Genomic DNA, 15,089 nt, shown 5'->3' with positions numbered 1-15,089 from the left:
CTCCTAAATCTATTAAAATACTATTTTCCTCACAGTATTAAAACTCCTTATGTTCAACTTTTTCCCCCAACTATGGAATGTACTAGTATTAATAATAGTAATTTTCAGCATACATGTCTATTATTTGGTTGGCATTTTTAACTGTATAATGTAATTATAATAACCAATAAGGTATGTATTCATATTTTTCTTTGGGTTCTTCTAACAAAGCATTTTACTTGATATAGAACCAAAAATATTATCAACTAGAGGTACAGCTGGCAGGCCTAAGCTAAAACCTATAAAAAATTCCTAACAGCTTAGCTGCCAAGCTGTCATTTTATTCTTGCTTCTCTGGAAACTGATGCCAGAACACCAAATATGGGATGTTTTAATTTAAGCACTCTTTTATCAGTATATCCCATTTTTAGTAATTCATTTTCAGTTTCTATGGGAATAAAAGCCAGAGTCAATTACATAACTGTTAACACTGTGTACATTTTATCCATAATAACATGCTAAAGCTGAGTTACAAAATCAGGTTTTCCACACTCTAATTGACACAGCTTTTCAATTTATGGTAAAATAAAATATTTTGGAGGATTTGGGAAGTAGGGACAGAAGTAGTTAAAAGGTTGTTTTTCAAAGCAGGTAAAATTGGTAGAAGCAAGAATTTTTAAAGTGATAGCATTTTTGGAAACACTCTTAAATATTAATACTTCGATCAATTTATAAGTTTTCAGGAAAACTTAGCAAGAAGATGCTCTGGCTTATGTTCAAGTTCCACTGAATCTTATCTAATTCCAGTTGTTCCTTAAGCATATTTGTGGGTAAAGTATTTGGAGCTTTATTTGTTTTATAGATATTTAATATTTTAATATTACATTTCAAACTGCTAAATTTCTTTCAATATTTATGTATTACATATTATAGTCATTTGAATCATTGAAATAGAAAAAAATTTTCTGTGATGATAATGTGATCATTGTTTGAACATTACTTAGCTCTTTTGCCTATAAGAAAGTAATTAAATATTTTTAACTGGGAGAGTATTGAGAGACTGTACTATGGGTAATTGGAATATTTCCATGTTACCAAAACAGTATCACTATTGAGGGAAACGATTTGGTATTACATGTAACATCTAAAGGTTATGTCTATAATTGTTCTGACAGTACCCCTTTCATTATTCCAGAGTCCAAATGTGGGGTTTTTTTGTTTGTTTTATTTTTCTCCCCAATCTCTTTTGCACTTACCATAGCCTAAGTCCAAATGGGTTTGTGAGTATCGAAACCATCCATTGGATGAATGTAGTAGATGGGAGTGTCAACTTGGAGCCATGATTTTTATTATTGCCTTGCATAGAGATAGAGAAAATGAAAAAGTATGCTTTCTGTCCATACTTGCCTTGCTGTAAATACCTTTTAATGTAAATGTTTATGCCTTTCATATCTCTCACATTTCCTCTGTCATTTTTACTGATATGAAGAAAAGGAACAATAAGAATGTGAAAACTTGCAGCCAGGCAAAACTCTGGTTGAAGCTAATTAATTGTCTGCTTTCTCTTAGTCTACAACCGAATCACTAAAAGTGAAGAAAGTTATGCCCACAAATTTCAACGGCTGCTCAACACTGTATGCCAGAGCAGTCTCTTTCAACACTGTTGCTCTCCAACTATGCAAAATGTCTATTTTACACCCTCATGTTTCTCAAACTTTTAACACTCCATTTCCCCCTTGTCCCACCCAGCTGCTAACCTCTCATTCACAGTGAAAAGAAAAGCACTCATTTTTCTGCTGTATAATCTCCAAACTTTCCAACATCTGTACTAATCGTCTCTTATAGAAACAGAAACACATTTTGGAAGACATAGATCTGCTCCTATCAAAAGCTAGCCAGTACAGTTCCTATCCCTTTCCAGCTTCTCAAGGACTCTGCTCCTGTTCCTGCATCATTGTCTTTTCTGCTGAGTTGTTTCTTTTGACCCCAAACTTGTTTTTATTATCTCCTTTCTTTAAGAATTCTCTTTGAATTATCCCACATTCCCCTTCAGCTACTGCCATATTTCTGTTTCTTTTATAATCAGAATCCTCAAAAGAGTTGTTCGCATGTACTATCTCCATTTTCTTGCCATCTGCCATATGTTTATTAACCAACCCCAATCTGCCTTTCAACCCCTTTTCTCCTGAAACTTGTTATCATAGTCGTCAGTGACCTCCACCAAATTTAGAGGATAATTCTGTTAATATTTTACAAGATTTTTTGACCCAGTTGCATTTACCATAGTCTGTTACTCCTTTCTTTAGCACTTTATTTTCTTGGCACCTATGGTAACACATTTGCCTGTGTACCCTTATTATCAATTCTGGCTGGTTTTCAGTAGCTGTTGTTAGTGTTTCTTGTTCTGTCTACTTCTGGATATTATAGCTGTGCCCCTTAGTTCTGGCTGTCTTCTCTGCATACACTCTCTCTCTGGGTGGTTTGTGTCAGTTCCCCATAACTTTTAACATTTCCTCTAAATTGATGACTCCCAAATGTACGTCGACAATCTAATCTTACACCCTATGTTCCAGACCCCTATGTTTAACTGCTATTTGACACTGTATATTTTTTTTGTTATGTACATTTTAAATTTGTATGTCCAAACTAAATTCAACTTCCTACCTTTCTTGTCCCCTAATTGATTCCATCTCTTAGTCCTTTTATGGCTTAGTAAATTCTAACACCACCTGCCCATTTGCTTATTCTAATAACCGTCAGTTAGTCTTGATTCCTCCCTTTCCGTCAAGTCCCATGCCTAATTCATCAGCACGTTCTGTTGGTCCTGTATCTAAACTATATCCTATTTCTTTTCATCTCACCATCATTTCTTTTATCTCCTAATTGGTCTTCTTGCATCTGCTCTTCTTTCCTTATAATTTAATATCCATGCAGCAGCCAGAATGAGTATTTTAAAATGTTAAAGCAGATTATATAACTTTGTTCTTTAAAATCCTTCAGAGGCTTCTAATTGCATTTATAAGTACAAAAGGAAAAAAAAAAATCAAACTCCTTACCACAGACCTCTAAGAACCTACATGGCCTGGCCCTTCCCTACCTTTCTAGCCTCGTCTCATTCTATTCCTCAGTCCCTGATGATCATTATGCTCTAGATATACTGGTTTCCTTTCAGTTCCTTTAATGTGCCATATTCTCTTCTTTCTTTCTTCTCTTTCTTTATTTTGAGTCCAAGACTTTGATCTTACTATTCTCTGTACCTGGGAAGCTCTTCCCCTGGCTTATCACATGGCCAGACTTCTTTTTCTCTGGGTCTCAGCTCAGATGCCACTCAAGAGAAGTCTTTCGTAACTACCCTAGGTAGAGTCCTCTTCCTTTTTCCTCTTCCTAAAATTGTATTCTCTTTTATATAACCCTGTTTATTTCCTGAAAAGCACTCATGTAAATTTATAGTTTTTTTTCTTGTTTGGTTGAGTTGTTTATTAATTCTTTTATGACTAAGCATCTTTTTTTCCTAAAAATACTCACTCTTTAAAGTTACAATTAAAAGTATCATGAGACATTTAGTTATCTTTAAACTGGTATAGGCTAGGTACGGTGTATTTACCTATACTTTAGGCTTTAGATTATAGATTGAGCCCCAGTTCATTAACTCTGGATGTTTCCAGTAGAGTCTCCAAATTTGGTAACACCTAGGAGAGATCTGTGAGTAGATATTCAGTCATTTATCATTTTGGATCCATTGTTTGCCCTTGGCTGTCTAGACCACCTAAGACTAGGTAGTTAATTTTTTTACCTTCTACCAAAAATACTTTTTAAATATCATGTGGTTATATATATTAATGAGTGAATCAGGACAAACAAAAATATGGGTAGGAAAAAAATAAATTGAAGTTGTAAGTGAGGTGAATAAACAAAATGCATGACCTGAAGAATAGTGTGTCTAGAGGGGGCCGCAAAGTTGGCTTTGGGTTTTATAGCTAAATTAGGAAGATAAATACACTCAAGTGGAATTTTAAATCAGTTGGTAGGTTTTTTTTATTTTTGCTTTACCCTTTGTATTCTCGAATTTTATTTTAATTCATATGTCAGACCATTGGAACCATATTCTATATACATAGCTCAAAACTTAAACATTTTGATTCTTGTACGTGTTCTTGAACATTTAAGAAAAGACTATGCTTTTAAAAATGTAGTTATAAAATTGTGTATTTAAAAACAAGAAAGATATGACTGTGACCTGAAACTATGCAGGTTAAAATGAAATTTTCCTCATCTTTATATATAAAAAGTATTTCAAAGTAACTGTAAGATAATTTCTTTTTTTCTTAGTAATGCCCATCAGACATCTCTCTTAGTTTTTCCTTTTTTTTTTTTTTTGAGATGGAGTCTCACTCTGTTGCCCCGGCTAGAGTGCCGTGGCATCAACGTAGCTCACAGCAACCTCAAACTCCTGGGCTCAGGCGATCCTCCTGCCTCAGCCTCCCAAGTAGCTGGGATTACAGGCATGCACCACCATGCCAGGCCAATTTTCCTATTTTTAGTGGAGGGCAGGGTCTTGCTCTTGCTCAGGCTAATCTCAAACTCCTGACCTCAAGCGATCCTCCTGCCTTGGCCTCCCAGAGTGCTTGGATTACAGGCATGAGCCACCATGCCCAGCCTCTTTTAGTTATTTCTTAAACTAAGCATTATTTATAAATTTTTCCTATGTTAAGAAACTTCTTATATTGAGCAAATATTAAATGAGGCCGTTTTTCCAGTGTGTTGTAATTTTTTTCTTTGGTTCTATTTTAACCTATTTAAAGAATCTGATTAGAGAAAGTGGTAACTTTGGATTGGGGGAGGGTATCAGTATCTACAAAATTCAGTTTTAGGGGCTCACATGGAAGAGTGAGTCACTAAAAGGATCCCTCTGTTTCCAATATAATAGACCACTCAGATCATGAGGATTTAGTTCTTTTTTTAAGATAGTATATGGTATGGTCTATGCGTGGATTCCTGCTTATTTACAAATAACTGCTCAAATTACTTTGGCCTATGCAGACTCATTATACCTACATTGAGCTCTGTGGCAAAATTGCTGGGGCGTAAGAACTGTGTTGTACAGCATATCAAAGCAAACTTTTCAAAGCCTAAAATCTAGATTACAATTTCCTTAAATGGAATCAGAGTCTAGTCAGATGAGGTGTAGGCCAGTTACAGGTTAGAAACGGGTGGAGATATTAGGTTGATGGCCACTTTGAGGAAACTAAAGAAGAAAACAGAAACTTGGGAAGGAAGGAGTGCCCAGTCCCAGGACAAAGCATGCGCGAGGATCACCAGGACAAGAAACAAGGTGGGATGGGAAGCCAGACTGAAAGCAGGCAGGTAAAGTGCCATCAAATCAGATATAAAAATGATCCAGAGTCCGGGACAGAAGACCATGTATATTGTAGACCATGTATATTGTAATTCTCCTATGGCGGTAGAATTAAGCCATTAGGGAGAATAGCCGGGAGTTTTTCAGAAGAAACCAAGAATAAGGTTAGTAATTTCAGGAGATGGAATAACAGTTTTCCTATAGCAGTTCCTGATACCTTGTTGAGTTTTTATTATTGTTTTTAAAATTTAACCTGAGGTATTCACTGTATTCCTTTTTCAATTTGGTTTATGTTAACAAAAGTAATTCTCTAAGCATTTATCCACATTTATAAATTGTATATGATTGTATATACATTCTTAAAAGGATGTAATGTGTGTATATCAACTGCTTTAATATTTCAAGCTACTAGCAGAACTATTTGTTTAATCTGGTATTTCTGGTTGAAATTTTAAATTCAATACTTATCTTTTAACTGTGTGATGACTTTTCTTCCTAGAGCCTCATTTTTTTTAACCTAAGGAGAAAAAAAACCACCATACAAAAGTAGACAAACAAATTCTTCTTTAAAAAGCACTGGAAATATTGAATAAATGGCTCATAAGAATATCATAACTAAATCTTGGTTTTGTAAGTTGTAGAGCATTACTGCATGCACCTGGAGCCTGTGGTTTATTTGCTGTATCACAAGTAGTTCTAGGATGGAGACTTACGTAATCATAAAACATTTGGCACCTCAAAAGAGGGTTTGAAATTCCAATGAAATTCAGTGATTTTTCTGCTTTTTAAGCAACATTTGACATTTATGTATTCTCTATGTGGTAGATTTTTTTTGAAGTATAAAATGACAAAACTTACGGCTATATAATACTTTATTTTATATTGCTAAAAGCATTACTATTATGCTCACTAGAAATAAGATTCCTGTACATACCCAAAAAGAAGGCACTGTTTTGTTGACCATCACTCGTTTGTCAGTCAATATCATCATCACATGGTACTGGAGAATTTTCTAGGAACAATTAACAATGAGAGACCATGATGATACTTGAATTGCTGATTAAATCTTAACTACCAATTGGCTAGTTGAATAAAATTCTTTATAAATATAAGCCATGGTAGCAAGAAGTTAGTATCGGGCATGATTGATTCCTCAAAGAGTAAAGCAAATTTTACACCCTATCTGTGAGAGGCTGAAAATTATTTAGTAGTTTGTATAATTTGATGCTGATGTCACAGAGAAATTCTGCATGGTCCTACCACCAAACCTACAACTATTGACATCTCTACCCATATTCTCTGCCTCCTCTTTAGTTATAGTTAAGAAAGTTTTTACGCACCTATTCAAAACCAATTCCTCCTCTGATCCACTGTAACTTAACTCCTTAGATCTACTCAAGGATGTTGATACTGTAGTTGCTCCACTTTTTTCCATGCATCGTCTTTCTCTCTCCCCCCAATTAAACATTCTCTATCAAAATACAAACGTGTATTATCTCCCAAACTAAGACACACAAACCTCCCTTGATTCTGTATTCCTCCCACAAAAACCGTCCAATTTCTGTTTCCCACTAACAGGAATACTTCTACAAAGAGTATATATGATTTGTGTCTCTCCTTCATTACCTTTTCTCTTGAACCTGCTGCAGGCAGGTTTTGGTGTTATTTCACTGAAATAGCACTTGTCAAGGTCATCAGTGACTTCCATGTTAAAATTCCAGGTGTTAAATCTCAGTGTCTTTTTCAGTATATTAGCAGCATTTGACACAACTGCTTACTCCATCCTTTTTGGCCCAGTTTCATCACTTAGCCTTTATCATTCAGTTCTCCAACCCCACCTGTCTGACTTTTCCTTCTTACTCTTCCTAAAAGTTCTTCCTCCTCTTCAACATTGGAGAGCTCTAGGGTTCAGTTCTTAGACCTCTTCTCTGTCATCACTTACTCTCTAGAGTACTTAAAGTAACATTACCAGTGACATCCAAATTTATATCTCCTCTGAATTCTAGACTGTTATATTCAGTCCCTACTTAATTTCTCCACTTGGATGTCTATTCGTTGTTTTCTTCCCCCCTCAAGACTACTCATTTCTCCTTCATTCTTTTGCAGTAAATGGAAACTGTTTTTCCTGTTACCTAGGCCAAGAACTTCAGAATCACTCTACATCCAAAGTGTCAGCAAATTCTGCTGCCTTTGTATTTAAAATATATTTCACATCCTGATACACTTGCGCCCTGAGCATTTGCGCTTGCTCTTCTCTCCACCTGGAACACTCTTCCTGCAGATACCCATGTGGTTTATTCCCTTATGTCCTTGAGGTCTTTGTTTAAGTTGTACCTTATGAGAGAAGCTTTCCTTAATGACCATGTGTAAAATGACAACCCTTCTCCTACCATCTCTGTCCTCTTTATTACCTTACCTCGCCAGTTTACTTCATAGCAATGATCCTTCCGTGACACAAACACATGCATACAACATTACGTGTGGGTTGTTTGCGTATATTTGCAGATGTCTGTTTTTCCCTCAGAACATAAACTCCACAGGAATAGGGGCTGTTTTGTTGAATGTTTTATTTATTCCCCAGAGTCTGTAACAACACCTCATACACAGTAGGCACTCAGTAATTATCTCTGCAGATTTTCATGTTAGTTTTCTACTTTTCGTCTATGATCACTTCTTCAGGAAAAGGTCAGAAAATAATGATTATGTAAACCTTTTTGTACTTAAAAAAAGGAAAATTATTTAAATGACAGTTCTAACATAATAGGAAACATTTTGCTGAAGAATATATAACTTTCAGTTTTTAAAGAGCTCTGTCATAAATTCCAAGAGTTTCCAAATTCATAACTTTTTCATCACTTTAATTGAATTTTAATTATTACTTGATTGAAATTAATGAAGTAACTTAAATTTTTATGTGTAGATTAGATGAGTCAACTGATATTTTTCAATTTTTGTTTCTTTCCTATTATCATTTTGCTATAAAAAGAGATAAGTGAGGAAAGAAATGTTCATTTTAAAGTCTTTGGCTTATGGAGAACTTTGTTTCATCCTGTTAATTACTTAAATATTCTTAGAGAAACATATGTGTCTAATTCATCATAGTTAACGAGAAGTATTTGGGTGTGTAACTGTGTATAGTTTGTCTCATAATTTAATGACCAGTAATTTCTTTTTTATCGGTAATTTGTTTTTAGTATTCCTCTGTGAACCATATATTTTATTTATATCCTTCCTCTCTTTAATGTATAATTAAATTCTTATGATTTCTATTTTATTACTATCTTTTCAACTTTCTTTTCCTATTTGTGTCAGAATTTTTAAGGGGGCCTGAGATAGCTTTGCTCCGTAAGCGCCTGCAGCAACTGAGGCTTAAGAGGGCTGAGCAGCAGAGGCAGCAAGAACTAGCTGCACAAACCCAACAGCAGCCTTCCGCTTCCGATCAGTCTTCTCATGAGGGCTCTTCAAAGGACCCTCAGGCTTCAGGTTATTAATGTCAAGTGTCCTTAAGCAGCTAGTAGAATTGTTTTTTAATACTGCTACTGTGTAACAATTCCTTTTCCCATTCGAAAAGAGAACTAATGTGCTTGCAGCTTACCCCTCCCTCCCTTGCATATGGTGGTGTTCAGTGTCACGTTACAGGGACAGATTGGCAGCAGCATTTGTCAGAGAGATGATTATAAAATAATCTGTTGCTTTATTTGCAATATATTTGGAAAGGGGCAAAATATTTTTTACTTTTATAGCCGATGAAACTGCTTTCTAATAATTATCTAGTAAATTTAAAGCCTGCATTGATATTTCTATTGAAATTTCCTGTATGCTCAAATGAGTCTGTGCTATGGCTCCTAGCTCTTCTTCTTCTTCCTCTTTGAAAGTTAACCAATATTCCTATATAAACCTTATAATGCTAGATTTTAGAATCATAGTATTGTTTGGCCATACTAGCGTGCTGACTCAATCATTCCCTTCTGTCATTATCTGAAAATTTTCAATATTTGCTTTCTTATTCCTTCTATACTTAATCAGCTCTCTTGTACATAGAGCAGCAAAAGTACTCCACAATCTCTTGTTCCTGTTCTTATGCTATAAAATTCTGCTAGTACAGTAATAATCTACGCCACTCTTTTTTTATTGAATATTTAAATGGCCCAGTATTTGATGACCAGAAAACTCATGATGTTCAGTAAATATCTGTCAAAAAAAATTAATGAAAGGCATAGCACAAAATAATTTGTCTAGTTTTTTCAAGATGGATAATAAGTACTATAAATCCTATAGTATGCATGTTATAGTAGGTGCTGTAAATATTTAGGAATGAGAATGTCTAGGTTCTCGTATTGATGAGTTTATAATACTTTGATACGCTTTGTTTTGCTACCCTAAGGAGTGATGAGTTTAGGTGCTAATTACTTTGAGAATCCTAATTTAATTACTTGGAATTAATTTGGATATTGCTAGAACTGGACAGCCTCTACTTTATAAATATCTGTTCCAGTAAGTGCCATAGTAATGAAAGCACATTTTATAATACTGGGGTAAAATAAAAAAATGTAAACCACTATAATATAGATATGTTTGGGATAAATCATGGCCTTGATTTTTAATTCTGTGTTATATTAATAGAAGAAATATCAGTCAGGTAAAGATGCCTCTGATTTTTTTTTCTATAGGGAAATCTTTTCCTATACTTAAAACTAACAATAAGAAAGTTTGATCAGATTACAATAATGACATTTAATAATAAAACATTTTGCTATGATTTTATATATATGAAAACTCTATTCAATGTATTTTGAAGGTTAAAAAGTCATGAAACATAAAAATCAATAAAAATAAACTGTCCCTACATATATAAATATTTTTAAAATACTGAAATTTGGCAGATAACAAATGAAGTATTAAAGTAAATTTGAGTATAAAACAAAACTGTCTACATCATCAGGAAAAGTATACATTGTGAACATTAGAAATATATTTTGATACTCATATACTCAGATACTTCATATCTACTTCACCAATTTGAACTGAAGGCAGGTTCTTTCTAGAATCAGAAAGCTTTAGGGTGATTATATGGTCTCTGAAATAAAATGCTGTCTTCCCAATTCTAAGTATTATTCTAATTAAATAATCTTTAGTTTGGAAACCAGTCTATTTTTGATAATCTCTAAAAAGCTAAAGTCAAGTAGACACCTTTCTACTTTTGAAGTTGAGAAACATGTTCTCTTTTCTTTGTCATTAAATAACATTCCTGGAAATTAGCTGAGTGTGATGGCACGTGCCTGTAGTCCCAGCTACTTTGGAGGCTGAGGCAGGACTTTGACATTGCAGTGAGCCATGATGACACTGCTGCACTTTAACCAGTGCAACAGAGCAAGACCCTCTCTCAAAAAGAAAAAAAAACAAAAAATAACAACAACATTCTTGAGCTCCTGAGCCTGCCCACACGGACCAATGTTAGAAGCTTTTAGTGCTATTACTATCATTAAGCACTCATTAATGGCTTCTGATAGTACATGTTTCTCTTTTCAGCTACAAGGTGAAGTACTTCATCTATTTCATATGCTTTTAGCATAGCATTCATATGAGGTCCTAACAAATCTAACCGGTAGCATGTCCTGGGTTCGTTTACTAGTGCTACTTTTATCTTATTCTGTCCTCATGTCACAGGAACACTATTTGGTAACTTAAAACTTTAAGAACAGTTAATGTGTTGTTAGTTTCTTACAAGGGACAACTAATAAAATCTGTATACATTGTCCATTTAGTAAATTTTGAATATGAGGAAAAAGAAGTTGGCTTAATGTAAAATTCTTTATTTCAGAACACACAAATTATAAGAATAAAGAATGGAAATTAAATTTATGAAATTCAACAGAGGGATAGATTTTAATTGAATAACAAAACTTATACATAATGATTAAGTGCAATTTTGTGTATGTGCACTATGGACATTAATTCATTCTCTCATGATGTTACTACTGTCAGTACAGAAAGCGCCAAAATTAACATTCTAGATTTTAATTTATTAATTATAGAAGAATGTACATTTCTCATATATAAAAAGCATATGTTTCCATTATACCTTGATATCTTTAGAGTATCAATAAGTGACAGCACTACCAATAAATGATATTTCTATTGTCTTCTCACATTTGTAAGTTTTTCAGGTACAAGGTGTTTTTCAAAGGAGACATTACTGTGATTTAGAAACTAAGAAATTTTAATAAGTGTAGAAAGCATTTCTGAATTATTACATTGTCTGACAAACATTTTATTCTCTTTTCAAAATATAGGACTCATGGGAATCTTTTGTGAAAGGCTAAGTATAAGATAAATCAACAATACCTAACTTCTATAGGAAAGTGATTTTAAACCATCAAACCACTTTGTAAAAATAATGATCTACATTTTTAGTGGAATCAAATGGGAAGGAGCCTGATGCTAATTAATGATAATCCCATGTGGAATATTATCTATTCAATATTATCAATATTTCTTTGCAATTTAAGACTAAAACATCATGCCAAGGTACCAAATGATGTCACCTTCAGTTTCAAATTATTATTTAAAATGAGCTATATGATATAGATGTTAGAAGATGGTTAACCAGTGGTTTTTCTTTTTATTTTTTTTATCAGCTGTGAACTCTGTCATCAGAGTCTTGTATAAAATATGTAAGAGTGACACTGTTGTGACGTCAGCATGAAGGGATATAAGGAATGGCGACCCCCCTTCTTGCTCCTTGTGCTACCTCTAAGGCTCCTTTGCTCCCCAAAACCCAGTTTGAAAACCATTGCTCTGAAAGAATTTTTGACATCCATAAATGATCATCCTTCAGAACTAATTTCCAAAAATACAGTTTTTTAAAGTCAAAATATATCATTTAAAAATGTTTTTACTTTTTAGTTTTTAAAAAGTACATTTTTTTCTAGACTACTAGAGAATACATCATAATTTGTTTAGCAAATACATGATAGCTCGTAACTCACTCTTTAGACTTTTAGGAAATATACCATAGTGCATAACAAATAAAATCATTCAGGGATTTTTTTTTTAATAAAGAGATGAATTTGCCTTCATTCCATCATTACCTGGGTGTTAGACTGGCTGAATTATTTGTCCCTGGCCCTATGACTAGGTGACCTTTGACAGGTCATCCGGTTGCTTTATGACTCAGTTTTCCAATTATTGATATATTTAGATAGTGTGGCCTGCCATAATTTACAGAAATGGTGTAACGATGGGTTAGACAATACTGTATATATAAATCTTTTATATTCCTGTGGAGAGCAGTACACATAATAATGTACTATCTTAATTATAGTATTTTACTTACTACTTCGACATGTCCTTTCATCAAGGCCATTTAGCGTTGACAGCATTCAGGGCTTTGGATGAGCTATAGGTACACTGATCAGATGAATGCCCTAAACAGCTATGGCAGAGGCATTCGACATTTGGCTGATTTTAAGCCCAACTCTTTTTTTCCATTTCAGGTCCCCCGAAGTCATGGGTTGCTGGCTCCTGCTCAGAGTGACAGCACCCTGTGGAGTCTGCTGGTACTGGCCCGACCACCACAGAGCCCCACTGGAGCATGGAGCCAGCCTAGAGAGGGTCAGGTAGGAACTGTTTTTTCACTTTATGGCACGGTTTTGCCAATTGGAAAAAAAAAAGTAACTTTTATACCCCAAAGGGGTATAAAACGTTTGTGATTATTTTTGAAAAAGGGCTTTTCAAAACTGAGCCATATTGGAAAAAATCAGCACTTACCCGATCCTGTGCAAGCAGGCTCTATCTATACAGCATCAGATTCCCCAGTGTCCATAATGACAGTCACATTATAGCACTTCCCAAGAGATTCATTCGATCCATGTTTGTAGTGATTATAAGTAGTTAATAAATTAGATACGGTGTTAGCCTAGTTCTGCAAGCACTTCTTTAATTTCTTGAATAAGAGTCCTAAGCAAAACAATGCTGAGTCTCTTAGAACTTTAAACATGATAATACGCTCCATATTTTTCAGAACAGCTTTGTACCATTATTTTTCATTCAGTACCAGACCTCTGAAAAACAGGCAAGTAATAATATTAATTGGCCCTTTCCTATGTGCTATTTAAGTAGTTTACGTGGATTATCTCATTAAATCTTCAGAAGAATGCTATGTGGTAGATATTATGGTTATCTCCATTTTTCAGATAGAAAATCCGAGACTTAGACAAGTTAAATAATTTGCCCAGGGTTACAATATTACTGAGAAGGTAAACCACATTTGAACCCGGGAAGTCTGGCTGAAGAGTCTTATTTACCTGTTCAACTATAATTATCTGTCTTTTTCTGCAGTTGAGAAAATTCTGATGTGAAAGGGCTGAAGAATTTTCTCAAGACCAAAACACAGATCTTTTTCAGAAATATATGGTAATCGACCATAAGACGTGCTGAGCTTAGTACTGAATAAGCTTTTGCTTAAAATTTATCTTTACTTTAAAAACAATACTATAACTCTAAACACTTCAAATAAGCTGACCAACCGTATTGATTTCATAATAAATTATCATTGGACTGTATATTCAGGTTTTGATTTTGTGTGAGGTGCTCTCTAGAAGGTGTTTCACAGAGAGATGGAGTAGAGTATGCAAAAATTAAAACAATCAGCTTGAACTAATAATTGTGTTTTTTATATTAGCTATTGTGATGGTTATTGTGTTAATATTTGGAACTATGTATGATAGGAGTTACAGGTATTATATTTATGAATACCTTGTGGTAAAAAAAAAAAAAAAGGTCACTTAAAATGTGACAGGAAGATAATCTATTCAAAAACAGTTGCATGGTCCCAAGATTATAAATGGAATGGAAGCAATGACCAAGAAGGATTTCTTCATAATTATTAATCTTCAAGATGGAAGGAACACCACATAATTCCCCTGAAATACACAATATCTATGACAGATTATAAAACCCAAAAAGGAACACTTTTAGTTTAATACTATCTTTCCATCTTAACATAAGCTCTAATATTTTGAATACTTCAAGAGTTTGAAAATACACAGTGCTGTGGAGATGACAGCATTCTAGATCTTTCATTAGATCCTTCATCAATATGGTTTTTTTTTTTCAGTGACCACTTCTAAAATTTTATTTAAAAATTAAATGCAAAGTACTTTATTTCACTAAGAGTTGTACATTCCATGATAGTTTTAGAAAAATTAAATATTTGAAGAGAGAATTTCTTGGAGAGTTTATAGTTTTCTTAGGGCTGTCAATTATTGAGAGCATAATGAAATGTCTAGCAAATACAAAGGGATGAAAAATATTTCATAGGAGACTTTTTGGGAGGTTTTTTCCAATGTTTATTTCATTGTGAGTCACATTTTTGTTATGTTTTTCTTTAAAGAGTATAATTTTATTTCTAAAGACCAACTTATCTGTTCTTCAAAAACATAGATGGCAATACAGAATCTAACTGTAAAATGGATAAATGAGAAACTGTCTTAAAAAAGAAAGTAAAGCATGAATAGAGAGGAAACTGATTGAAATACTATCATTCCCACTTTTTTTGTTTAGTAAAGATTTAACTGAATGTTCTAATGAAGAGGTGATAAGTAAGAATAATAAAAGCTATTATTCAAATATTGATCATGCTTTATCAAAATTTAATAAGATAAAAATCTATGAGCAAACTGGTGATATTAGAAGATGAGAGATTTAAAGCTGATAGAAATGGTAGCACGATTCAGACTTTTAAATGTACAAA

The 15,089-nt window shown here is 33.8% G+C and overlaps 1 protein-coding gene across 12 annotated transcripts in view; it reads left to right on the top strand.

Moving 5' to 3' along the window:
- Window positions 1-15,089, top strand: part of DCAF6 (DDB1 and CUL4 associated factor 6) — a 125,067-nt gene that overhangs the window by 55,145 nt on the left and 54,833 nt on the right. For 3 of the 12 annotated variants that reach the window (XM_069480884.1, XM_069480883.1, XM_069480882.1), the window contains one exon: window positions 8,648-8,818. The exons of the other annotated variants lie outside the window; for them this stretch is intronic. In XM_069480884.1, coding sequence (XP_069336985.1) covers window positions 8,648-8,818 — 171 coding nt within the window. The remainder of the gene's footprint in view (window positions 1-8,647; window positions 8,819-15,089) is intronic. 12 annotated transcript variants of the gene reach the window in all.

Source organism: Eulemur rufifrons, chromosome 8 (assembly GCF_041146395.1).
Source record: "Eulemur rufifrons isolate Redbay chromosome 8, OSU_ERuf_1, whole genome shotgun sequence".
Taxonomy (NCBI): Eukaryota; Metazoa; Chordata; class Mammalia; order Primates; family Lemuridae; genus Eulemur; species Eulemur rufifrons.
This window is presented reverse-complemented; position numbering and strand designations above follow the sequence as displayed.